This window comes from Microcaecilia unicolor, chromosome 1 (genome assembly GCF_901765095.1).
Source record: "Microcaecilia unicolor chromosome 1, aMicUni1.1, whole genome shotgun sequence".
Classification (NCBI taxonomy): Eukaryota; Metazoa; Chordata; class Amphibia; order Gymnophiona; family Siphonopidae; genus Microcaecilia; species Microcaecilia unicolor.
Window position 1 is genome coordinate 389,485,950 of NC_044031.1, and position 27,665 is coordinate 389,513,614.

The following is a 27,665-nucleotide window of genomic DNA, read 5'->3' on the forward strand; positions in this document are numbered from 1 at the left end:
AGCTAGTTGCTAAAAACTCTGAGTTACACAGGGATATTTGAGAAATATATGCTGAGAACTTAGGGTCCTAAGTTGGGTAAAGTATAAAGAGGAGTTGAAAGTTTGAATTTGTTTATCATGTTTGTTATATCAGTTATAAGCAAATGAGATATAAAAATATTTTAGTAGCGAGGAATAGCAGCATAACATGGAAGATGGTGCTGGGGGGACGAGGGGGGACAGGGGCGTGACCTGTTCTCTTGCGAGAACGGCAGTCTGGTCCTTTGGGAGCAGCATGAAGGAAGGGGAACAGGGAAGGGGAGGAGGGGAGGGAGGGGGAAGGGGGGAAGCAGGGGTCTTTTGTTTTTTTGTGATTAATTTTTCTTTTCATTTATTTATTCTTTCTGTTCTGGTAACACTGAGAGGGTGGAGGCAGGAAGCAGGTGGATGTGGCGCAGGGGGAGGCACCCAGGGGCTGGGGGGTGTGTCCTCACTTATAAGATATGTGGAAGGAAGACATGCCGATAAGAATGTGGCCTGGGAACGATTAAGCTAATTTCTTGGAACGTGGGGGGGATTTCGTCACCCATTAAACGCACCAAAGTCCTGCAGGCCATGCAGCGGCATAAAGCGGATGTGGTCTTTCTCCAAGAAACACACTTAACAGCAGAGGAACATAGTAAATTTCAGAAAGGTTGGGTGGGGGAGGTGGTGGGGTCCCCGGCGAAGGGGAAAAAAGGGGGTGTGTTAATGTTGTTTAGAAAAGGGCTGCAGTTACAAATAAAGTCGGTTAAAAGAAGTGAGGAGGGTAGGTATGTGCTGGCTGAGGTGGAATGCGGAAGTACCAAGTACATTTTTTGCAATGTATATGCACCGAACGTCTTTGACCATAAATTTTACAAAACTTTAATAGAACTGCTGAGCCCCTTCCAGGAGAGCAATATTGTACTTGGAGGAGATTTTAACTTGGTATATAACCCCCAGATGGATAAATGTAGTTCCACAGCTGCTCCATTAAGCAGTTGTGAAAGAGGCCTGCCCTTTCTCTGCTCGACTCTGGATTTAATAGATATATGGAGAGTACTCCATCCGACACACAGAGATTACACGCATGTATCCAGGGCACATTTGACACAATCCCGTATTGACTACTTCTTGATTTCTAGTGGCCTGTTTGCAAACATACCAACAGCAGAAATAGGGCCATGTGAAATATCAGACCACTCAATCATATATATACAGCTGCAGGTGTCTAGAAATGGGGGTGGAAGGGGTAGTTGGAGATTTCCTTTTGAATTATACCGGGATCCGCATTTTAAGGAATATATAAGGGGAAAATGGAAGGAATTTGAGGAGCATAATAGGGGCCACCAACAGCAAACAAGTTTATATTGGGAAACAGCAAAGGTGGTAATGCGGGGGGAGATAATTGCCTACAGGGCTCGAGCTAGGAAAATGAGGGACAAAGAAATCCTCCGTCTGGAAAAAGAAATTAGAGCTAGGAGGGTGCGATTTGGTGAGACCATAACGGAAGAACAGAAAAGAGCACTATTGGCATCTCAAAGGGAGCTGAATGAATTATTACACCAGAGGGCTAGGAAGTCACAAATTATTACCAACACCAACTCTTTCAGTATGGGAATAAGGCGGGCACTTTGTTGAGTAGGTTAGTGAAGGGGCAGAAGGGGCCTTCTAGGATCCTGCAAATCAAAGATGGAGGAGGGCAGATAGTCCGGGAGACTGGAGGGATCATAGGAAGATTTCGGGACTATTATAAGGCATTATATGAGGAGCCGTCAGATATCATTCCGGATAGCGAGGTATACTTGACCAATCAAGAGTTACCTAGGATTTCAGAGAAGCAATCGGTAATACTGAATAGCCCTATAGAGGAGGGGGAGTTGATGTTGGCATTGCAGCAAAGCAAAATCCATAAAGCGCCGGGACCAGACGGGTTTAGTATGGCTTTTTATAAGCTGTTGCAGGAGCAAGTGACAAGTCCTTTGATCAACCTGTTCAATGATATGATAACATCAGGAACCTTGTCAGATCGGCTAAATGAGGCGAAAGTAATAGTATTATTAAAACCCAGTAGGGATGAGAGGGAAGTGGGGTCCTACAGGCCAATATCCCTGTTGAACTGTAATATAAAAATTTATGCGAAGATATTGGCCAATAGGTTAGCTAGGGTGCTCCCGGATTTGGTAGCCTCCCCTCAGGTAGGATTTGTAAAAGGCAGGTCAGTGGCGAGTAATATAAGAGCTCTACTGGCTTCCCTGGAGACAGTGGAGGCACAGAAAAGGCCTTCTGTGCTGGTCAGCTTTGACGCAGAGAAGGCCTTTGATCGAGTAGTTTGGAACTTTATGTTTGAGGTCTTGAAGAAAGTGGGGATAGAGGGGGCATTTAGGAACGCGGTGGGAGCATTGTATTCTAACCCACAGGCATATATGTGGATAAATGGGGAGAAGTCAGACTTATTCCCAATCAGGAGAGGTACAAGACAGGGATGTCCTCTGTCTCCTCTGCTCTTTGTCCTGGTCTTAGATCCCCTGATCAGAGAGATTAGTGCCCATCCTGAAGTGACAGGGGTAAAGTGGGGTCCGCTATCGTTTAAAGTCTCTGCTTTCGCAGATGACATTTTAGTGCACCTTACTCAGCCCAAACGTTCTTTAGAGGCTTTATTGGAACTCTTCCAGGAGTATGGAGATTTCTCAGGATTTAAGATCAATTACTCAAAATCCTTGGCATTGACGACTAATGACAGTGTGAGACGGCTATGGGGAGGCACATTTCCTTTGAAATGGGCTGTGGAGTCTCTTCGATACCTAGGAGTGCGGATCACCATGCACACTACGGCCTTATATCAGACCAACATCACCAGGCTGGTAGACACAATGAAGGGGCAACTGGGGAGGTGGAAAGCTTTACCAATTACTTTACATGGGAGGATACACCTATTCAGAATGGTAGAATTCCCAAGGTGGCTCTATACTTTTCAGGTGCTGCCCTTGAAGTTAAAGAATAAGGACATAAATCGGATTTATAAGTATGTGAGGAAGTTCGTCTGGAGGGATTCCAAACCTAAGCTTCCTTTGAAAATATTAATGGGCTCTTGGAGGGAGGGGGGATGGGTCTTCCGGACCTCCGTCGCTACAACCAAGCTTGCTTGTTGAGACACTTGGGAGACTGGCTATTGGACAGGCAGGACTTCACGCCTAGGAGACTGGAACAGGAATACTTTAAGCCCTATCATCTATATTATCTGCTGCAGTGCCCAGGGACTGCTCTTCCTGGTCCGGTGGGCAACAGCGTGTTGCTGAGGCCCATTAGAGAGACTTGGAAAGATTTAAATAAGAGCTGGGGGCTAGAGGCGGAGATGTCAGATCTTTTACCATTACAGGGCAATCCTCAATTTAAACCGGGCTCAGAAAATAAAGTGTTTCTTAGATGGGCAGAACTAGGTATCACAAGGTTAGAGCATGTCCTTGATTCCCGGGGACAGTTATTAGGCTTGGGAGCCTTGGGAGTAGGTATAGATTATAGCCATACATTTGCATATGGACAGCTAGCTCACTATGTTCGCTCCTTGGACCCGGCACGGTTGGGAGGTAGACATGGGCGTAGAGTTAGGGAATTCTATGGTTCCATGCCAGGGGAGAGGCTATCAGTCTCAGGGCTGCAGAAAGCCTTGTGGGAGCTGGGAGAAGGAAAGGAGATGGGGAAAATTCAGCTGAGGTGGGCTCAAGATTTGAAACAGCCTAATTTGCAAATTAACTTCCGGAGGCTGGTGTCACGAATACCCTCCATATCAGGGAATGCTAGTTTGAGAGAATGTCAGTATAGAATCTTACACAGAGCATACATGGCCAAATCTCAGGTGTTCCATATGGGAGGAGTCCCGGACCCGTTGTGTTCTAAGTGTCGGCAGGGGGAGGGCACGTTGTTTCATTATCTATGGGACTGTTACAAGATACAGACTTTTTGGAGGCAAATAGCTCAATACTTGGAAAAGGTGTTGAAACATAAAATTCAGTTTTCCCATTTGGGGGTATTGCTCAATCAATATGAAATGTTAGCAGTTCCGCAAAAAGGGGCTCGGCAGTTCATCCGCAAGGCCAGCTTACTGGGGAAGAAACTTATTCTGAATAGTTGGATGGCAGCGGAGCCGCCAGATTATTGGAATTGGAGGAACCGCCTATACGATCTGCTTCTGCAGGAGAGGAGGGTGGTGGGATCCTCCCCAAAGAGAAGGAAGGCTTTCTTGGGAATTTGGGGAATGTACATACAATCGTTGTCATCCAGAACCCGCAGTTTTCTGCTGAATAGACTATGATGATTTTTTTTTTTTTTTTTTTTTATTATTATTTTAATATTCTCTCCCTTGGGATCATTAGATAGTGGAATGTGGATGCTATTGATAGGATGGTGGATATGAGGAGACATAAGAAGGAAGTACAGCGTCCACAGAGGAGGAGTCATATGTGGAGCAAGAGGAAGGGGGAGAGGGGGGAGGGGAGGAGGGAACTCCCCTGGTAGTAGGCACATAATGGGAGGGGGAAGGGGGGAGAGGAACATACATAATTGGTAACAAAGTTTGAATTTGGGAGTTATACTATGTGGGGAGTTAATACTACAGGGGAGGAGCCTTTAAAACTTATTATTGCATAACAAGGGAAGGGAAGAGGTGTAAGGTAAAAGTTGGATGACAACCGTTTGTTTGTAAAGGAGAACATGTTAAGATTGGAGCAGAGTTCCTTATACCAGTAGATATCTGGATATGTAGTATTCCCAATAAAATAATTGACGAGATGGAATTGAGGGGTGGGGCGGGGAGAAAATATGAAAAGATGGTTGACAGATAGTATTCTTCAGTTTTAAAGAAGTGCATGTTTAGTTGAATATGTAAATGGATAATGTTGGACATGTGGTGTTTTACGTTTTGTCACCAATAAAAATGTTGAACTATATAAAGTTTTTCAAAAAATGACAAAAGTCAGTTAAATCATCCATATCTGTGACACTGATGAGGAGGTGGGTGCTGTAAATCTCGCAACCATTAAAGGAGGTCAGCGAGTTGCACCGCTGAGGTGTTTTGGATTGAATATCTACATTTGTGGACGATAGGACGGATTTGAATTATTGGATGCAACAAAAAACAGTGACAGCTCACATTTATTCCATACCGAATTCTACTTAGCATCAGAAAAGATGGCGACTGAGTTTTTTTTTTACCGCAGCCTAAGTAGTGAACAGCTGATCAAAAACATAATACTGATTGGTCAGTGTAGCAGCCTTTCAACCAATCACGTTAAAGACCACCACTCTAATTCCACATTCAGCCTTTGGCGGTATACAGTTTTTAAAGAAAATAATCCAACATTGTTCTTTATAGTTCAGTAATTGTTCAACAGATGTGTTATAAGTTGTAGTACATGGTAACAGAAGAACTGTTTTGGTTGCTGGAAAGACATGTATAAATAAAGTTAGGCACGAAACTGTGGACTTATGCTAGTATCTTAAAATGGCAATTACATGTGGAACTACCATTATAGAATTTATGCTTAGTTTGCATCATCCCACCATTTAAATTTTGGTGCTCTTGCTTAAATCTACCCCATTTGGGTCAATATTCAGCTGGCATAATTTTTTTTAAATGCTGACCATCGCCGGCCAAATTAGCACCATATATTTAGTGCTGTGCCATGTCTGGGCACTGGCACTGACTATCCGGTGCTAATTTAAGTGGGGCTGGTCACCGGAGCTTTTATGGGTCCCAGCCGCTATTCAACCGGAGCACACATAAGACAGCTATACGGGCCCCTGCTGAAAATCAGCCAGGACCTGCACAACTTTAAGTAGTCAGCCCTTCCGATCCCCCCCCCATAATGTCCTTCTTTTCGATCCCCCTCCCACCCTCCCAAAACAGCCACCCTCCATCTCATCCCCCTCCCCCAATCCTCCCGGCAAGAAAGAAAACTTTTCTTCTAGTCCCCTAGTCCCAATAGGCCCCCTCCCCCAGGTTTACCTGGGTTCCCTGGTGCTCCAGTGGTCTCACTGACTCCTGCCCCTAGTGGCTAATGCAATAAATGCCTGCCCTGACCTCTTGCAGTACTCCCATGTAGGCCTGGAGGGAAGCCTATCGGGACTAAGGGGTTGGTGGGAGGAGGGTTTCCATCCTCACTGGGGGGAGAGGGGATCAGGGAGGGGGGATCGGAAGGAGGGTGGCTGCTTTGGGTCAGCGAAAGGGGGGAAGTTCGGAAGGAGGGGAAGGATAGAAGGGGCATACTACTTTAAAAAGTGATGTTTGCTGGGGCCTGCATAGCTGATAGGCTGACTCTAGGGCAGCTTTGAAGCTGTCCTATATTCGCCCAGTTAGCTACACGGGTGCCGGTACTGAATATTGCCAGCACCTGCATAAGTGCTGGCTCCTCCCCCAGTACTGTCCCTGCCCTGCCCACTTTAAATGTGACAAATCAGAGTGGATATTCATCAGCACTGCCCAGTTAAGTGCCTTTGAATATCTACGGTTGGGAGCCTAAATTGCTTTGAATATCAGCCTGTATATGGCTAATTTATATGTTTGCCCTAGATGTACCTAAACCAGATATAACCTGTAGCATAGAAGCCAAACATATAAGCTAGATATATAGGTGCTAAATACGTACAAGTACATGTGTAGCACCACTGAAGATACACGGTACATGTGTACCTTGGCAAATACTGGGGCAACCTGTTTGAAAACTAACCTGATATATTTACATCTTTTTCAGAACACATGTTAATTTGTGGATAAGCATTTGTGCACCACTGAAGCTGTTCAGCGAGTATATTTTGTACAAGTTAATAGGCATTTACGTTGTCTTTATAAAATATTAAGCAGTGGATTAAATTGACCCACCAATAATTTAGCTAAATGCCTAATTTGATGGAGGAAAGACTTCAGAAGTCTGTATTACTGCAGCATAATTGTCCTTAAATTTGACCTCCAGGCAAAGTTGCTGCTGTTGCTCCAGACGCAAGCTCAGTCATCGGTCAGAAACCTCCATGATACTGTATCAACTTTTCTCTCATAGCACACTCTTCAATTAGCTAAATTATTGGTGGGTCAATTTAATCCACTGTTTGATATTTTGTCATTGACACTTTTTTGTTGCGGATTTTTTTCACTTTGATTTTGGTTTGAGCCTTTATACAGTAGACTTCAAATAGGTGGGTTTTTGGACTTCTCCTATAGCCCTATTGTCATGACATTATTCTCTCCCCACATACAGTTGTCAAAGTTATTGGACTCTGAAAGCTGGTTTAAGAAGCAGAGTAGCTATTCTCTGCTCTGTCCTTCAGTGTCTTGCCCCCTCCCTTCCTGTTCCTTACTCAGAGTCAGGACAGGAAAAGAAAGGATATGACAATAGGGAAGGGGATGGAAAAAAACAGGATAAGTCTTCTTAGCTTTACTCCAGACCGGCCCCTTGTCTCCTATTCCCTGTATATTGTTTGGGATGGAAGGGGCTGGAACAGAAAAAGAATGGGGGTCAATATTCAAAGGCACTTATCTGAAATGGAATAGCTCCTACCTGGATGTGCCCATGGTAGCTCTGCAGTAGCCTGGTATTGAGCATGTAGACTGTGCTTGCTTGTGATCCCACTGCAGCCTCTTTTAACCCCCATGGCACACATTCCAGCTGTAAACAGGAAGCCTGTAGGATTTGCTGTCCACACTGTCAATCTGTCTCGCCTCAAAATTTGTACTCAACAAGAGACTGCAGTTGATGATTCTCAAGAGGTGGCTGGCCACACAAGCACTGCAGCTACTTGATCCAATGACAGTGCAGTTGGCTGGAACTTTGCATGGAGACACAAACCCTGTGATCCTGCTGGTATCGGCAATGACATTTGGAGTGATCTATTTTGATTCTGTGTGGAACCACAAAGGAACAGAAACTGAATGTGTTCAAACTGACATGCCACTCTGAACTCCGGCTTTTTCACTTACTCTAATAGCAGCAGATCACAAAGGAATAGAGAAGTAGAGGCATGAAAGCATTTTCTTTATTTTCACTTCCTACATGCCAGGCTGCCACACAATACTTACAGCAGTTGTCACAGCAAGGGTGAAAGAGGATCAAAAACGCAGCTGACCACTAGTATAAAAGTGAAAAATCATCATCTGAACATTGTTTACACTGCGCCGGAAGGAGGTGTAGCAACCGTGGAATTAATAATCAGTCATGGGCTACTCTGCCTGGTCTCTACTGTTTCTTAGTTGCCTCATTAACTTGGTCAGTGGCTACACTTATAGGAACTGTATTCGCTACTACAACTTCAGTTCCACAGTCTCCTGCAGAAATGTGACTGATGATGGGCTGCATGAGGCTCTCGCTGACCTGCCCAACAACATCCATATTCTGATACTCTCCAGGAACAACATTCAACATCTGCCTGTTGGAAGTTTTGTCAGACTGAACTACCTGGTCCATCTGCAGATGGATTGCAACTGGATCAGCAGCATAAAAGCTGGTGCATTCCAGGACTTGGGAAGCCTATCCATCTTAAACTTGTCCAGTAATGTCCTGAAATCCTTGCAGCCAGATGTTTTCCGAGGCTTGGCAAACTTAAGTACGTTAATTCTCTCCCACAACTTCTTGGCTTCTTTTTCAGCAGATGTTATGCGACCTCTTGTCCAGCTGCAACTTCTGGATTTCTCCTCGAACAATCTGACCAATTTCTCCTCAGTGGTAGAAGCAGTGGCAGGCCTTCACACTCTCAATACTCTGAATATTAAACAGAACCACATTCATTGCCTTACAGCTTCCACTCTCTTGCCTCATGGACTCTCTTATTTGTCCTTGGCCAACAACTCCATTTCACAGCTTCAGCTTCCTTTGGAATTTCTGTCCATGGTTCAAAAATTGGATATGTCCAATACTAGTCTTCAGGATACCCAGAACTTGACCTCTTTGAACCTTTCAAGTCTGCTGTACCTAGATATGAAAGGCAACCCAATGAGTTTCAAAGAAGTGGAAAATCTCCTCAGGTATCTGAAAGCCCCTGTGCAGAACCTTAGCCTCTCCTTTATGAATATGTCTCAGCCAGAATACTTCAAGAAGCTATGCCAGCTTCTTCAAGGAAAGTCAGTGCGGTATCTCATGGTAAAGCGCAACAATTTCCAAAATGTCACAGGGTCTATGGATAGTTGTGGGATTGTAGAACACCTTGATTTGTCCTACAATAACATCAAGGTGCCAAACCTCTTTTCTAATGCCCACCTTTCCAAAACTTTGAAGAGACTGGATCTAGTCCATAACAAAATTCATACCATCAAGTTTTGTAAAGGCAAACAGTTTTCTAACTGTCTGCCCAATCTTTGGTATCTGTCACTGCAGTACAATCGGCTGTCAGCAGTCCCAAGCAATGCTTTCTACAGTCTTACCAGCCTCACCCACCTGTCTTTGGCTGTGAATGAGATTAACTATATTAGCAAGACAGCTTTTCAGGGACTTACAAAACTCCAGTATCTGACACTGAGCAACAATGCCATAGGAGAGGTCTTCGATACAACTTTTTCCTACATTCATGCATTAAAGATTCTCAAACTACGGAACAACCGTATTGCAGTCCTCTACAATTCTACTTTTTCCAGTCTCTGGGTCCTTGAAGTTCTTGATTTGGGTAAGAACAACATCAAACGGATTGAAGAAGCAACTTTCAAAGGCCTAAAATTCCTTCAGGATTTGTATCTGGATCAGAACCAGCTGGAGAGCATCAGTTCAACCCTTTTTCAGGATTTGAAAGCTCTGCAGGTTCTGGATTTGGCCAACAATCGACTGAAATTTACTACTGGGGACCTTTCAGATCCCCCTTTTGTGTACCTGGGGAACCTGAGGGTGCTGAAGCTACAGAAGCAGCAAATGCATGGGCTCAAAATGTTACCTCAAAACCTCTTCTCTAAATTACACGCTCTGAAGCAACTTATCATTTCAGACAACTTCTTTCATACTCTGGGCAATTCACCCTTTCAGGAACTGAAGAACCTCACTGAACTGGACATGAGGGACACATCAATTGCCAATCATGCATTTTACAACCAGACTTTCACTGGCCTGTCCAACTTGAAGATACTCCACCTGGAAAATGTAGGCTTAGGGGCTCTGGAGAAAGGCCTCTTCCAAGAGCTGAAGAACCTTAGTATCCTGATACTGAAGAATAACTTTATTCACTCTGTAGAAGAGGGAGATATTCCTGACTTGCCCAGGCTGCAGTACCTAGACCTTAGTTTCAACTCAATGCTGTGCACCTGTACAAATGCCTGGTTTCAAGACTGGGCACGATCTTCCCCAGTTCAAGTGGTTTTTTTCCAGCAATACCGATGCTTACCACCCAGCCAGCGAGCTACATATTTAGTCGATTTTGACAAGTCCATTTGTGACATTGACCTGGGGCTCCTGGCCTTCTGCTGCTCTGTGCCTGTGGTGCTCACCTGTCTATTTGTCAGCATTGGCCATGTGAAGGGAAAGTGGTACTTTGTATATGGATTCTATGTCCTCCGAATCTGGCTGCAGGAAGTCTGGCTTCGCCGACGCAAAGAAAAGCCACATAGGTAACTAGCATTTTGTCAACACACCTATGCGATTCTCAAAATAAATCACATATTAAGAATATGCCTTCATTTGAAACAAAACAGTAAATGAAAGAAAACAAATGATTTTTTTTTTTTTAAATTAAGCCTTTCCTCTGCCTTGACAAAAATAAAACCCTTCTAGACTATACCCATCCCTTCCAGCCTCCACCAGAATCCCCCCTCCCATCACTACCACCACAACCTTCTCACATGAGCCATAAACCTTTCATGTGACAGCTGTGATCCCCAGTTGCTCCTAATACAAATCATTCTGAATATCTGCTGGGCAAGAATTTTCAAGTTTATTTAAATCTTGATATATCGCTCAGGAGCGAACTATCTGAGCGGATCACAAGTATAAAATATCAATATGGAGAATGGAAAGGAACTGGTATTGTCTCCTTTTTGGTCAGTTGACACTATTTTGTATTCAAAATATTGCCACTCTCGGGTTGACCAGCAATATTTGTATTAACATGTCGGCAAGTCAGGAGAAATTTGGGGTTGTTCCTTCCCCATAAGGAGTTTACAGGCTCATGGATAGGGTAAGATTTTCTGAAAAATGAGATCTAGAATTGATGCCTGGGAGAGTACTGATTGCCCTGGGATTGGTGGCATGGAATGTTGCTACTATTTGGGTTTCTCTCAGGTACTTGTGACCTGGCTTGGCCACTGTTAGAAACAGGATACTGGGCTAGATAGACCATTGGTCTAACCCAGTATGGCTATTCTTATGTTATGTTCTTTTGAGGGCTAGGAAAGTGGGCTTTAGAGGGTTTTTAAAACTTCTGTCAAGGCAGGAGCTTGGGGGAGGGGGGAGGGAGGGAAACATCTGGGAACTGACATTTTTGTTTTGAAATCCAAAACAAAATTAAAAATATCTGCACACACCCAGATCACATGATGTTGTGGATTTAGTTTAACTGTAGATGTTTGTGACCCCTAAGTGATAAGGTTCCAAAAGTGGGGTTACAAAAAAGAGATAAAGACTATAGAAGCAGCTTCGCCTGGAGGTCAAATTTAAGGACAATTATGCTGCATTAATACAGACTTCTGAAGTCTTTCCTCCATCAAATTAGACATTTAGCTAAATTATTGGAGGGTCAATTTAATCCACTGTTTGAAAGTTGTGTGTACTATAGGGTCAGTAAAATGGGACTATACTATTGTTTTCACAACTTTGATGTTTTTCAGGTTCTACAGTCTAAAAACAACAGGTATCTAAAGTGGTATGTGATTTCTGGGGTTAATTACTTTTTTTTATTGATAAACGTTTCTCATTTCCATACCTGAGGCTGACATTTTGCAGGATGATGCAGCTGATATCCTTCTATCTTGTGGTATAAATAAGTCACACATCCCACTTCTGGTACATTTTCGCTCAGCAGATCAAATTTGTTGCTCTTCCCTTTTCATTTGTGCCTGCTTTTTTCCCCTAATGTCTCCACCACTGCTTTACGCTCTATCACTGTGTCATCTGTTCTGATAGATTTCCCTCTACTACTTGGGTAAAGACACCCATTTCCCCTCTTCTGATAAACCAGAAACAGAAAACCAATGCAAAAATTGATTTGGAAAATCAAAACAAAAGTAAACTAACAACCCCCCCCCCCCCCCCCCACCAACACTTTACAGCTTTCACAGTTTCAAAAGTGATACCAGCATTTTCAATTAATCTCTGCTTTGAGTCTCCAGAGAATCCAGTTATTGGGTTGAAATCAAGTCTTTGAATATGTTTTAGAAGGCTGCCCTCCGCTCCCCAGGAATTCCCAGACTGTAGCACCTGAATATTGCTATTTATTGCCAGGCAGCTGAAAGAAATATTTAACTAAAGGGGGGGAGGGGGGATAGCAATATTGTACAACTTCTGTTCCTACAGGGGGGGGGGGGGGGGGGAATGGCAAGTTTATATCATGGCAGATAAAACTTTCTGTTTCTCAGCAGAATAAGTGAGGTTTTTTTTTTTTTGCTTCTACATTATTATGGAGGGGTAACCTAATGGTTACTGTAGTGGGTTGAGATCCTGGGGAAGTGGGTTCACTTCTCACTATAGCTCCATGTGACTCTGAGCAAGTCACTTCACCTCAGCTACAAAAAACACCACTAAGGACAGAGAAAATACCTGCATAAACCTCCGGAATCTATACATGGAGCCCAAAGTTGTATATCACAATTTGAGCGAGCACAACATAATTGATCAACAAGCCTTTAGCTAGCAATAATTGAGTGGTAACAACCAATTATTGCAGTTAATTGGTGTCAATTAGACTTTGCACATACAATTGGCTGCATGCTATTCTATAAGGCTCAGCACCTAACTCTCTTAGTAGATATCTGAAAAGGGGGCATGCTGGGGATGTTTCAAACAGTTGCAAGCAGAATTACAGAATTTGTCCAAAGTGCAGCTAAGTTGGACACTGGCATTTACACATCCTATATAATAATTCTCACCTCCAACGTTCTGAAGCTGCCTGGGACCGTGGCTTCCGCCGAAGGTGGTCTGCTTCATGCAGTAACATAGCATAGTAGTTGACGGCAGATAAAGACCTTTACGGTCCATATAGTCTGCCCAAGTACATAAACTCATTACTTAAAGGTATGAGGTGCTATATGTATACCTGATCTTGATTTGTTCATGCTATTTTCAGGGCATAGACCATAGAGGTCTGCCCAGCTCTGTCCTTGTTCTAAAACTTCTGAATCCATCATCGAAGCCCTTGAAAAGCTCCAGTCCAGCTTATCCATATCTATCCAAGACACGATCAGGGTACAGACCGTAGAAGTCCACCTAGCGCTGGCTTTGCTTCCCAGTTACCAGTGTTGCCACCTAGTTTCAACTAGAACTCATTTCCTTGGATTTTAGTTCTGCTTTCAATTTACTAGATCATAAGTTACTTCTTCATAGGCTTTATGCCTTAGGAATTGGAGGATGTGTGTTAGACTGGTTGAAATTATTTATGTCCAATCGTACCTTTAGGGTGGTTTGCAGTGATAAATCTTCAAAGAATAAGGTTTTGGACTGTAGAGTTCCCCAGGGTTCAGTGTTCTCTCCAATTATGTTCAATATAATTTTGAGCCCATTAGCCACTCTGATCGAAGAAGCTGGGATGAGTGTGTATACTTATGAAGATGACATAACACTGACGTCACTGGCCTGGAAGCATTGAAGAGCGAGCAGGCTCAGCGAGTCTGCTGCCTTCCCTTCTGTTCGCTCTGAGCTCTGACTCTGGTCCCGCCCTTGCGGAAACATGAAATGAGGGCAGGACCAGAGTCACAGCTCGGAGCGAACAGAAGGGAAGGCAGCAGACTCGCTGAGCCTGCTCTTCAATGCTGCCGCCGGGACTCTGGTAAGAGAGGGGGAGAGGGGGGTTGGCGATTTTGGAGGGGGGGTGACGTGCACGTTGGGGGATGGGGGAGGGAGGGGGGACTAGAACTCGGAGGGAGGACAGAGTGAAGGACAGTGACAGAGGGAGGGAGGAAGCCATGGAAATCGGAGGGGAGGAAAGGGGGCCGTGGGACTTGGAGGGGACACAGGGAGAGAGCGAGGGAGAGAGCAAGGGGGGAGGAAAACTTTGCTAGCGCCCGTTTCCTTTCATACAGAAACGGGCCTTTTTTACTAGTCCTACAGTGGTGGAAATAAGTATTTGATCCCTTGCTGATTTTGTAAGTTTGCCCACTGACAAAGACATGAGCAGCCCATAATTGAAGGGTAGGTTATTGGTAACAGTGAGAGATAGCACATCACAAATTAAATCCGGAAAATCACATTGTGGAAAGTATATGAATTTATTTGCATTCTGCAGAGGGAAATAAGTATTTGATCCCCCACCAACCAGTAAGAGATCTGGCCCCTACAGACCAGGTAGATGCTCCAAATCAACTCGTTACCTGCATGACAGACAGCTGTCGGCAATGGTCACCTGTATGAAAGACACCTGTCCACAGACTCAGTGAATCAGTCAGACTCTAACCTCTACAAAATGGCCAAGAGCAAGGAGCTGTCTAAGGATGTCAGGGACAAGATCATACACCTGCACAAGGCTGGAATGGGCTACAAAACCATCAGTAAGACGCTGGGCGAGAAGGAGACAACTGTTGGTGCCATAGTAAGAAAATGGAAGAAGTACAAAATGACTGTCAATCGACAAAGATCTGGGGCTCCACGCAAAATCTCACCTCGTGGGGTATCCTTGATCATGAGGAAGGTTAGAAATCAGCCTACAACTACAAGGGGGGAACTTGTCAATGATCTCAAGGCAGCTGGGACCACTGTCACCACGAAAACCATTGGTAACACATTACGACATAACGGATTGCAATCCTGCAGTGCCCGCAAGGTCCCCCTGCTCCGGAAGGCACATGTGACGGCTCGTCTGAAGTTTGCCAGTGAACACCTGGATGATGCCGAGAGTGATTGGGAGAAGGTGCTGTGGTCAGATGAGACAAAAATTGAGCTCTTTGGCATGAACTCAACTCGCCGTGTTTGGAGGAAGAGAAATGCTGCCTATGACCCAAAGAACACCGTCCCCACTGTCAAGCATGGAGGTGGAAATGTTATGTTTTGGGGGTGTTTCTCTGCTAAGGGCACAGGACTACTTCACCGCATCAATGGGAGAATGGATGGGGCCATGTACCGTACAATTCTGAGTGACAACCTCCTTCCCTCCGCCAGGGCCTTAAAAATGGGTCGTGGCTGGGTCTTCCAGCACGACAATGACCCAAAACATACAGCCAAGGCAACAAAGGAGTGGCTCAGGAAGAAGCACATTAGGGTCATGGAGTGGCCTAGCCAGTCACCAGACCTTAATCCCATTGAAAACTTATGGAGGGAGCTGAAGCTGCGAGTTGCCAAGCGACAGCCCAGAACTCTTAATGATTTAGAGATGATCTGCAAAGAGGAGTGGACCAAAATTCCTCCTGACATGTGTGCAAACCTCATCATCAACTACAGAAGACGTCTGACCGCTGTGCTTGCCAACAAGGGTTTTGCCACCAAGTATTAGGTCTTGTTTGCCAGAGGGATTAAATACTTATTTCCCTCTGCAGAATGCAAATAAATTCATATACTTTCCACAATGTGATTTTCCGGATTTAATTTGTGATGTGCTATCTCTCACTGTTACCAATAACCTACCCTTCAATTATGGGCTGCTCATGTCTTTGTCAGTGGGCAAACTTACAAAATCAGCAAGGGATCAAATACTTATTTCCACCACTGTAACAAAATCTAGGAACATATTGCAGTAGTATATGTCAAACATTATCTACTACCATACATATAGTTACAGCAGTCACTACGCTAGCCCATAGGTCCATTTGTATAATACAGATATCTCCCATTTATATTTAAAAGGGGTAGTGTAAAATATCCAAAAATAATAAATAAAAATGCCATAGGAGAAACTGTAAACAAGGCAGCCTATGGGTATTCCATATAACATATCTAGACAATCAAGGGGAAGGAGAGAAAAACAAAAGAAGAAGAAAAATATAAAGATATCAGAAATGCTGAACACTCATATTCACTCAGATGCCAAATTTGAACTACTGAACCAAAAATAAAACGGTTCTTTTTTTCTTCTCCTTTTTCCTCCTTTACTATGCAAAATACAAAGATATCAGAAATGCTGAATGTTCAAATTCTCACAGCTGACAAATTCTACTGGCACTTCTTTTTACTGATTGTATGATGCACAAGATTAGCAGCCAAGAAATGTTGACCTGAAAGTTTTGAAAATTCTCATAGTGCTTTTGCAGGGAACCTGCTGCAGTAAAAAAAAAAAAAAAAAATTCCCCTTATACGTGCTTTGCTGTTATTTATTTTATTATTAAACTTCTGTATTGTATTAATTCTCAGACCCAATGTGATTTACAACTGACATAAACATAAAAGCAAAGATAAATAATACCCACAGATAGGGTACAGTCAACACCCCAGGTCAATCAGCCCTGATATACCCTATGCCGCTACTACTTCTTGGGCCTGCCATCTGTCTGACTTCTGTTCTGTCTTCCTTCCGGATATTTAAGTCACTAAAGTGCCATTTACACATGTATAAAACTGATTTACACATGGAAAGAAGCATACACATATAAGCAGGAATTTTAGTGAAGCAATTTCAGTGGGCTGAAAACATGGGTACAATTCTCACTGCAGCTCCTTGTGACCCTGGGAAGTCAAGTGGAGGGGCATAATCGAACGGTGGCGGCCATCTATTTGGCCGGCACCGCAAAGAACAGACACGAACCGTATTATCGAAAAAGATGGCCGGCCATCTTTCGTTTCGATAATACGGTTGGGGCTTTCCAAATGTCAGAGATGGCCAGGTTTCAGATGGCCGACATCAGTTTTCACCGATAATGGAAACCGAAGCCGGCGATCTCAAACCCGGCCAAATCCAAGGCATTTGGTCACGGGAGAAGCCAGCATTTGTAGTGCACTGGTCCCCCTGACATGCCAGGACACCAACCGGGCACCCTAAGGGACACTTCTAAAAATTTAAAATAAAATAACTCCCAGGTGCATAGCTGCCTTACCTTAGGTGCTGAGACCCCCAAATCCCCCCCAAAACCCACTCCCCACATCTCTACACCACTACCATAGCCCTTATGGGTGAAGGGGGGCACCTACATGTGGGTACAGTGGGTTTTGGGGGGGGGGGGTTGGAGGGCTCCCATTTACCACCACAAGGGTAACAGGTGGGGGGATGGACCTGGGTCCACCTGCCTGAAGTGCACTGCACCCACTAAAAACTGCTCCAGGGACCTGCATACTGCTGTCAGGGAGCTGGGTATGACATTTGAGTTGGTGACCACTGGGGGAGTAAGGGGAGGTCATCCCTGATTCCCTCCGGTGGTCATTTGGTCAGTTGAGGCACCTTTTTGAAGCTTGGTCATGAAGAAAAAGGGACCAAGTAAAGCCGGCGAAATGCTCATCAAGACCGGCTTTCTTTTTTCCATTATCGGGCGAAGCTGGCCATCTCAAAGCATGCCCCTGTCCTGTCTTCACTATCCTACCGAAACGCCCCCTTGAAGTTTGGCTGGCTCCGCAACGGAAAGCCTTCGATTATACCAATTTGGCCAGTTTCAGGAGATCGCCGTGCACCCGGGGCGGACCGCCCCCACCGCCCCGACCTCAGTATGCCACTGATTGAAAACACAACATTGAAGCACTACCCCCTACCAGTAGCAATGCAGATGGAGGACACCCACTCAGCTTAGAAGGTACAGTGCACTTAACCTTTCATTGCCCCAGGTACAAAATCTTTCATTATGAACCCACTAGGTACAAGTACCTGCCAGGGGCGTAGCCATGGGTGGGCCTGGGTGGGCCCAGGCCCACCCATTTCCACCCAAGGCCCACCCAAAAATAGTGGATCACAACCGCAACCGCGATCGCAACCAGGTCCGCAGCTTCAGATGAGTCTTCTTTCCTCTCCCTCACCCCTGCCGTAAGCATCTGGTTTAAATTAAGGGCGGGGCCAGCAGTGATTCGCTGAGCACTCCAGAGCCTTCCCTCTGCCACGATCTGCCCTGGAAACAAGAAGTTGTGCTGAAGAGAGCTGATCTTGTGGAGGGAAGGCTCTGGAGCAGGTTTCTTCATCTGTGATCAGCGAAGCGATAGTGAGGGAGGAAAACGGAGTGAGTGGCTGTACCTGTAGGGTGGGAGAGGGATAGGCTGGGAGACAGTGGCTTCACCTGCGTGGGGTGGGGGGGGGCTTGAGGCCATAGGGAAGGGATTGGAGAGAGATTCTGGACCTGCAAAAGGGGGGAGATGGCTGGCTGGAGGGAAGGGAGAGAGGTTTGGGACCTGCAAGGGTGGGGGGGTTGGCTGGCTAGAGGGAAGGGAGCCAAGTTTGGGCCCTGCAAGGGGAGAGGTTGCTGGCAGGAGGGAAGGGAGAGAGTTTTGGATCTGCAAAGGGGGGTGGTGGCTAGCTGGAAGGAAGGGAGGTTCTGGACCTGCAATGGGGGGGGGGGGGGGGTGGCTGGCTGGCTGGCTGGAGGCAAGGGAAAAAGGCAAGGGAGAGAGGTGCTGGACCTGAAAGGGGGGAGGAAGATGGAGGGAAGGATGAGAGGTGCTGGACCTGCAAGGGAGAGAGGCTGGGGGCTGGAGGAAAGGAAGAGAGTTGTTAGACCTGCAAGGGGGCAGGCTGGAAGGAAGGGAGAGAGGTGCTGGACCTGTGGGAAGGGGGGGATAGAGGCTGGAGGGAAGGCCTGCAGGGGAGGCTTGAGGGAAGGGAGAGAGGTGCTGTACCAGGAGAAGAGATTAGAGGGAAGGGAGAGAGATGGCGCCGGGAATAGAGAGGCTATGCTGGACACTGGGAGGGAGGGGTATATGGTCACAGGGGAGAGATACTAGACATAGGGGACAATAGGAACTCAAAAGGGAGATACTGGGCATGTGAGGGCATAAGGACACAAGGGGTGATGCTGGACACAGGGGTAGGGGATAGAAGGGTGGTGATGGATGCAGGAATTTGAACATAGTGGAGATACTGGACAAGGAACTATAGGGACACAGAGATGAGAGATGGATGGTGGACATGGAGAGAGAAGAAATGACAAATAGACAGGAGACCCTGGTAAGTGAATTAAGACAGAAGAAAGCAGAAACCAGAGATTAGAACCAAGCTGATTTGAAAAATAAAATAACCAGACATCAAAAGGTAGAAAAAAAATCATTTTTTTTTTCAATTTTGTGATTAGAATATGTCACATTTGGAATGTACATCTTGCCAGAGCTGGTGTGGCCAGGGGACCAAGAGCAATTGCTCTAGTTGCACTCCAACACCATCCCTGGCAAGTACTACGCTTATATTTTGCACAGGAGGAAATGCATTTCTTTCTGTATCTCTGGTATTGTATTACATGCAAGGTTTGGCTTTTTGGGGTTTTGGTCATATTTATGTTTAAACTTTTTAGTCAATTATTCTATATTTGGCATTTTTATTCCATGTGTGTGATCGAGGTATTCCGTTAGCATGAATTTTCTATGTAGCCTTCTGTAGTAAGTTTGGTTTGTTTAGTTTTCCCAATAGATGTATTGATATTTTACAGCCCCACTGTAATATGTAGGGCAATGCCTTTTTCATAGGTAGGATCCTTCTTTTGGAAGTTAGTGCTGGCATTGTAGATTTGCACTAGGTTATGAGTGACATTTTGTTTTAAAGATTGTTTTAATTACTATATGGCGGCTGTTGATATTACGGTGAGTTTTATGGGGAAATGTCCTAACTCTGCTCTGGACCCATTGGGGGAGGGACAGGGGGTTCTGTGGATGCAGAATTTATTTGCCTTTAATACTATACTTTCTGGGATCATTTCTATAGCATGTAACTGGAAAGATATGTTGAAAAGTGTTTGGTCTTGCTATACAGGCTAAGTATGTGTGTTAGGGAACCGTGGCTCAATGGAGGTGGAAGAGTGCATGCAATCTCTTGTACTTCCCCCTGAAGACTGCACTGCTACTCTTATTGAAGTTATTGGGAGTGGGGTAGAGCTGGAGCATGGGGTGGGGTATCAGGTGGCAAGTTTTTCAATTTCAAAAAAGTTGGCAACCCTGGTGCCCACCCATCTGACCTGTTGGCCCACCCAAAAATTGCTTTCTGGCTACGCCACTGGTACCTGCATATGTAAACCACAGAAAGGTGGTATATCAAAACCATAATCCTTTAACCTTTTTCCAACAGAATGCACATTTTGAAGTAGGTGTATTTTGGTTTAGGTAGGCCGTAAAAGTATACATGTATTCTCTATTTTGCAATGGAAATACGTGTATCCTTCAAAATATTTCACTGTTAGCATTTATACCTGTTCCAGATCATACATAACTCTCGGCTACCTGCTCATTTGGACCAGGGTTTGGTGTAGCGATTCAGGGGAGAATTGTGGGTACATCTTAAAAGTTAACAACCACTTGAAATTGAGGGGCCAATGCAGAAAGCTGTGTGCTGATCACCGAGCACATGGTTTCTAATGCAAACTAATGAAAAAATATTCTGCACCAGTGCAGTAAGCTAATCATATGCAGATTTCAAGCTTGCAGAACTTGTGTGCTAATTGGGGTAAGCCTGCTGGATTCTACACTGTGCACATATCTGAGCACATTGAAAGTGGCAGAACATCTGCAAATGTGCTGGAATGTTTTTCTATGGCTAAATTTCAGTCTTGCAGGAATTTCTTACTCATAAAATATTTGCGAGGCTGATATTTATGAGAAAAACAACATCCCAGTTGTTGTACGGATATAATGTTTTTCTGCTCAGATGTGTGAGCGAAACAATCACCTCCTATTCTGTCTTAAAAGTCATAGGCACTGTTATGCTTGCAACAAAAAGAAAAAAAAACTATAATTAAATCCCAAAACCTGGCATTAAATCCTCTCAACTAACCCTTCTATGCCTCCTCAGATCTGGCGGTCAACTTCTCGCGGTACCTTGAAGTTTTCTGCATGCTTCTATGCTTGGTGACAGAATAACTAATAGCCTCATTAGCATTCATTTTAATATGCTGTGTGCTGATGTCTATTGATGTCTATGTAAAAGCCCTGTCTGCATCATGCACCCAGAAACTCACACATAGACCTATCAGTAACTGCACACTTCTGCCTGAGGTAGCTTTCTGCATTGGCCCTCAGTTTTGTAGGTTAACTCCTTAAATGACTTCCCTTGGACTTGCAGTTTTGTAAAATCCACATCTTTTTTTTTGGCCTTCCTCTGAGCCTCTTCCTCTGAGTCTGCACTTTCAGTGTATCTTTCATCTCAAACTACATCAGTCTTCTTTCCCTCATTTTCTTTTCAACTTCAGCCACCTTCAAACTTTCCTAACTTCTTTGTGCCTACCTTCTTACTTCCTGTCAACACAAGCATCATGTATAGTGTCTTCATCTCTGTCAGATGCAATTCTTGGGTTGTACAGTATGGAAATAATTTCAGAATACTACTTGGGTAACCTTATCTAGCATACTTCATGCCTTGTGTCTCTTCAAAAGTTGGCAAGTGCAAGGTATACAAGATAAAACCATCTATCTACGTTGCACTGTTATTTGCATGGGTGAAACTGAATATGTCTAAGACTGAACTTATTGTTTTCCCACCCAAACCCACTTCCCCTCTCCCTTCACTCTCTATCTCAGTTGATAACACCCTCATCGTCCCCGTCTCATGTGCCCGCAACCTCGGTGTCATTTTCAACTCCTCCCTCTCCTTTTCTGCGCATATCCAGCAGATAGCCAAGACCTGTCGCTTCTTCCTCTAGAACATTAGCAAAATTCGCCCCTTCCTCTCTGAGCACACCACCCGAACTCTCATCCACTCTCTCATTACCTCTCGCCTCGACTACTGCAACCTACTCCTGACCGGCCTCCCACGTAGCCATCTATCCCCCCTTCAGTCCATCCAGAACTCTGCCGCACGTCTTATCTTCCGCCTTAACCGATATACTCATATCACCCCTCTCCTCAAGTCACTCCACTGGCTCCCAATCAGATACCGCATACAGTTCAAGCTTCTCTTACTCACCTACAAATGCACTCGATCTGCGGCCCTCCTTACCTCTCTACCCTCATCTCCCCTTACGTCCCTACCCGTAACCTCCGCTCTCAAGACAAATCCCTCCTTTCAGTGCCCTTCTCCACCACCTCCAACTCCAGGCTCCGCCCCTTCTGTCTCGCCTCACCCCATGCCTGGAACAAACTCCCTGAGCCCATACGCCGTGCCCCCTCCCTACCCATCTTCAAATCAATGCTCAAAGCCCACCTCTTCAATGTCGCCTTCGGCACCTAATCATTACACCTCTTATCAGGAAATCTTAACTACCCCAACTTGACATTTCGTCCTTTAGATTGTAAGCTCTTCCGAGCAGGGACCGTCTTTAATTGTTAATTTGTACAGCGCTGCGTAGCCCTAGTAGCGCTCTAGAAATGTTAAGTAGTAGTAGTAGTAGTAGTGTTCGAAGGAGTGTTTATATAGGACACTCCCTTCTCGCCTCTAAAAGGAAGATGAACAAAAAAGACTAGAAAATGCAAGTCTTTCTGACAAAGGGGAAACACTTGCGTTCAGTTTGTCTCTTTTATAATAATTCTAAAATTTATTAGAGTAAATAAATGGTTACAATAAAAATTCTTTTATCTCAGTATTGCAGAAAAATGAATTCTTATTTATATCAGTCCAAATTTCAGTATAAGGAAGATAAAATCAATCTCTCTCTCTCTCTGTGTTTTCTCTTCGGAAGCTGTCAGACTACTGCAGCTTAGTTTTGTCCAATCACTTATATTTTCTCTCTTTTGCCCTTTGCCCTCTTTACCTATCACTCTTTATGGTCCTTCACTGAAAATGTCCCTATATTATATTTAAAGCTTGTTTGACACAAGCAAACAGACATTTGTTAAAGTTTATAGCCCATTACGAGGGTTAAGCAAGCCTGTCTATAGTCTGTGAGAAAACCAAGACACAAACTAGCTAATTGCCCTACTAAATAAGAAAAAGGAATGTTATACAACGCTGACTGATTTGAAAAAACACACAGCTCTATACAGGAGGAAAAAAAACAATCTGCATATTTGAAAATAAAATGAATGTGCTTTGTTTTCCTCCTCTGGCCTAAAGAAACTCACAGGAGAGTCTCTTTTCTTGTATGCACCCCCGGGTTGCATGTCTATAGAACAGCTAGGCGGATGCCTAGTATAAGCCCAGTAAGCTGGAAACAGGGGCACACTCTCTTATTTCTTTGTTGAAGGACCAGAGCCAGGACTAGGATTTTTCCACACCACACACAGTCATTTATGTCTGAGCCAACCTTTACTGTCCTTTAACTGACTAAGGCATAGCACAAGGGTAATTTGCCAGACATGTTGCAACTATGTACAGTCTTTCTCCTGTCCTCCAGCAATAGCATTAGTTCCATTAGTTGGTTATTTTATTTCTCTTAATTATCCAGACCAGCTCACTGGGTAGGTGAGAGTCCTACAGAGACACAGTCCACACCTGCTGTTCAGATTTAGAGATGGTACAGATTTATCAGTGCTCCTTATAGATGGTACACTTACAGGTTTCTCCAGCATCTGGATAGTAGACACTTGGCTCCTGTGGATGTGATAGTATTATTTAATAGAAGAGGTTAACCCTTCTGCCCTAGAGACAGATATATGATAGGGTGTCTGGCTGTTACAGCAGAAAGTCTTGAATGCAATGACTTCCTTCTCCTCTCTTAGGATTTTGCAGGGGTGTAGTGGTTCCCCATTCCACCAAACTAAAACTAGGCAGCAACTGTGTTAGCTTTGGTTCTTGTTCCTAATCCCTTTGAATCCCTGCTCTGGGGCAAGTGTCTCTGTGTTGCCAACCCTTGGGGGTATGGCATGCTGCTTCCTCAGGATGCTGCTACAGGCATTGCAGAAAGGATCTTCCTGTGGGTGAAGGTCAGAGGCAGGAGATGGGACCTAAGACAATTTAGGATGGCATGGAATGAGTTTATATACTCAGAGAGGGCTACTGCTGCCACCATGCCCTTTCCTCTGATTTTAATAAGGTACTCCTTCTTTCTACCTGCTTCCAGAAATCCTTCAATTGTTCTATATATTCTACTCCTCTCTTAAAACTTCTGGTACCATACTGGTTCCTTCCTGACAGGTGCAGGAAATACCGGACTTCAGCAAGAGGCCACAGCTAGGATGGGCCTCAGGGATAATGCTAGTGCAAAATGCAGGCAGCTTACTCCTATCGGCTGGCTGACTTCTCACTCTAGAAAGGCCAGCAGTGAGAATACTGACACCAAAATGAATTAGGGAACAGAGATGAATTCAGGCAGCTTTAACCAGCTGAATTTCTCATGATGTGACACAAGAATTTTCAGTCTGGTTGTTTTACCCAGGTATATACACCTCTTTACTCTCAGTAAGAGTGTTTGAAAATTGTTCTCAAATAATTTGAATTAAAATCTTTCCAAAGTCACTTTAAGAAAAAGATACTTTTTCAATTTAGACATTTGACTTGCTTTGTCGTCCCTCAAATTTTCATCAGCTGCATAATTGTTTCTTCTCTAGGTATGATGCTTTCGTGTCATACAGCATCAAAGATGAAGACTGGGTGCTCACCCACCTGCTCCCCAACCTGGAAGAGAAGGAGCCCCCTCAGTTTAAGCTCTGCCTCCATCAACGGGATTTTGAGGTTGGAAAGCCTATCGTTTCTAACATTGTGGATGCCATTTACAACAGCAGGAAGACCTTATGCATTGTCTCTCGCAACTACTTGGTGAGTGACTGGTGCTCCATGGAGGTGCAAGTTGCCCTCTATAGGCTCTTCGATGAGCATCATGATGTCCTTGTGCTCATCTTTCTGGATGAAATTCCTGACTGTGAACTCTCAGACTACACCAGAGTGAGGAAGATCATGAAGAAGAAAACGTACCTCAAGTGGCCAAAAGAGCCTGAAGCCCAAATGCTCTTCTGGGCCAAGCTGCGGGAGGCCCTGAAACACATAACAACTGATTCAGAAAAAAGGAGATCCCCATTGCTAGCAGAAGCTTAGATCTTTGCTAGTGGATGGTTTCCTATTTCAGTATAGCAATCAAATCCATCTTAAAATGCTTTGCCACCAGAGGAAAGTTCTAGACTGGAACTGAAATGTTGGTTGTAAAAGGTTTCCCATAAAGAAGATACACACAGCTTTTCAGGTGTTAAAGGCTCCTTTGAATCTGAAACATAGTGGTGGGAAAGCCAGTGATTTGCAATGCAATAGGCAAACCTGTTTTTAAAGGCAACTGCTGACTGCCTCTGTCTAAGATACTGTTGGGGTGAGGATGGGGTGAGAGTCAAGATAATTACTTTCTCAGATAAGTGAATGAAAGAGACTCTTATTTTACATCTACTAGCTTCAGTTACTAGGTTCTGTTTTGTTATGCGTTCAGTTCTATAGTACATGAAACAACTTTCCCATATGATCAACTGAAAATCAGCAATTTGTAAATCCTACCTCAGCTGGGCTAATTTTTGTTCTAATAATCGTTTCTATTCTAGAAGTCCTAGATACAATGGGTTTTGTATGTTGTATTCTTGCTGAAAACATTTTAATAGGAAAGCATACAGGAAATAAACTTGACTTGATTTTGTCAATTATATTTTTTAATGAGAAAATAAATTGGAGAAAAAAATTACACATTTGTCTGGTATTGATCAAACAGGTTGAAGATACCATGCAAACGTCTGCTACATTTGACATATATGTAGTGGATCTGTAAGTGGTTGGGCTGTGGGTCACCCTGGAGGCAGATACATAATCAATTTATAATGTCTGTGGCCAGATTTACTCTTCTCCCCTCTCAAATTTAATTTATGGCACACAAATTGAAAAGAGTTCCCCTCCAACAGTGAGCTCACTATAATAAATAGTAAAAAAATATTACGCACAGAACAATAACAGGCAAAAAGGATCAATGGAGACTGGGCTGGCTGTAAGTAAAAGACCCTTTAATGAGCACTCCAATTTTGTTATTTTGATATACATATTTGTTATATGGTAGCTTGACTAATTTTCAGTTGTTACGGTGTAAATCATCCCGTTTGAATTCCAAATTCAGCTGGGGTGGGAGGTAGCTATTCATAGTGGAAAAGATAAGACCTTAGCATTTACTAGTTTTAAAAGATAATGGGTGTCTAATAGCTCTGTGGCAGTGTAGAAAATATCTGAAGATACTACCATCCTAATCTCACCAGTCTACCCCCTTTCCTGTGCTTCTTTCATTGCTTAGTCCTAGAACAATGATTCACCTTCAAACTGATTCACTAATTAGGTCCAGTGGTGACTCCTTATAGTTTTATTCAGTTCAAGCTGCCCCTCCTCATAAATTAATCCTACCTACAACCTACCTGATGCATTTCTTTCCTATCGTGGCCTCCTACTGAGCTCTAGACTGGGGAGGGCAGTGCTACTTTCTAGGACAGAACTGGGATGATGTTCTATGCTGATGTAACATTGTGCAGGAAAAATACTAAAATGCAATAACTTGTAAAAACAGAATTCTCCTTGAAACATTTCCAGCCTCAAAAGTCCATATTTGATGACACTCAATGAAATGTTTTCCCTCCTCAATGAATTTCCCAAGCACAGTACATTTTCTCAGCTATCTTAACTCAAAGCCTCTTACTTGTTTTCATTTTTTGCAACGTCTGTCTGTTATCTTGTCTACATTAAAAGCTCCTGGGAGCAGGGAATGTCCATTATGAGAATAATTTTATAACAAGAGAAAAAAGGGGGGGGGGGTCCACTCCTTCACAGTAACACAAGCGAACCAAACACAGGGTGGAAGAAAACAAGTCAAAGTGGCCAGCCAAAAACACAGGAGTAAGAGCTCCTAAACAAAGTTTATTGGAACCCTACACGGTCCGTATTTCGGCAATAGCTTTCTTCAGGGGTCTAAAAACACACAAAGTTTAAAATCAATATACAGAAAAGTAAAATAATAGTAAGCATAAACACATAGATAAATAGGCATACAATAATATAAACTGAGGAAATTATACACTCAATAAAAAATGAATGTGCACATGAACAATGTATATATAAAAAAAAAATAAAAATAAAAAAAAATATATATATATATATATATAAACTACACACAATTTTACAATCCAGAAAGCATATATAAAAGATAACAGTAAAGTGTGAAAGTGATGCATAGAGTTTAAAAAAAATTTTTTATAGATGCACTAAAAGTGCATATAACTGAATGCATAATATCGTGATGATAAAATAATAAGAAAAATTATATATATATATATATATATATATATATAAAGGAAAAAATGAAAGGGATTGAAAGATAAAAATAAGAATAATAGGTCCAACCCATTTCCATAATGAAGTAATCCTATATAATAATTCTCACCTCCAACGTTCTGACTTGCCTGGGACCGTGGCTCATTCCAAGTTGGTCTGCTAGGCTCCATAGATCAGGCTGACATCACCGTAGCCATTATGATGTCAACTTCAGAACCCGGGGGGAAAAAAACATGCCTCACAGATGATCCATGTCCAGAGGAGGGTCGCTGGACATGGGTGACTGGAGGAGGGGCAGGGGA

At 43.8% G+C, this 27,665-nt stretch overlaps 1 protein-coding gene across 1 annotated transcript; it reads left to right on the forward strand.

The window, feature by feature from the left end:
* Positions 1-1,940: 1,940 nt before the first annotated feature.
* Positions 1,941-25,668, forward strand: LOC115481882 (toll-like receptor 13). Its single transcript, XM_030221368.1, has 4 exons — positions 1,941-2,893; positions 8,240-10,573; positions 23,531-23,543; positions 24,571-25,668. The coding sequence occupies exons 1-4, from the start codon at positions 1,941-1,943 to the stop codon at positions 25,114-25,116; spliced, it is 3,846 nt and encodes a 1,281-aa protein (XP_030077228.1). The 3' UTR covers positions 25,117-25,668.
* Positions 25,669-27,665: the final 1,997 nt, after the last annotated feature.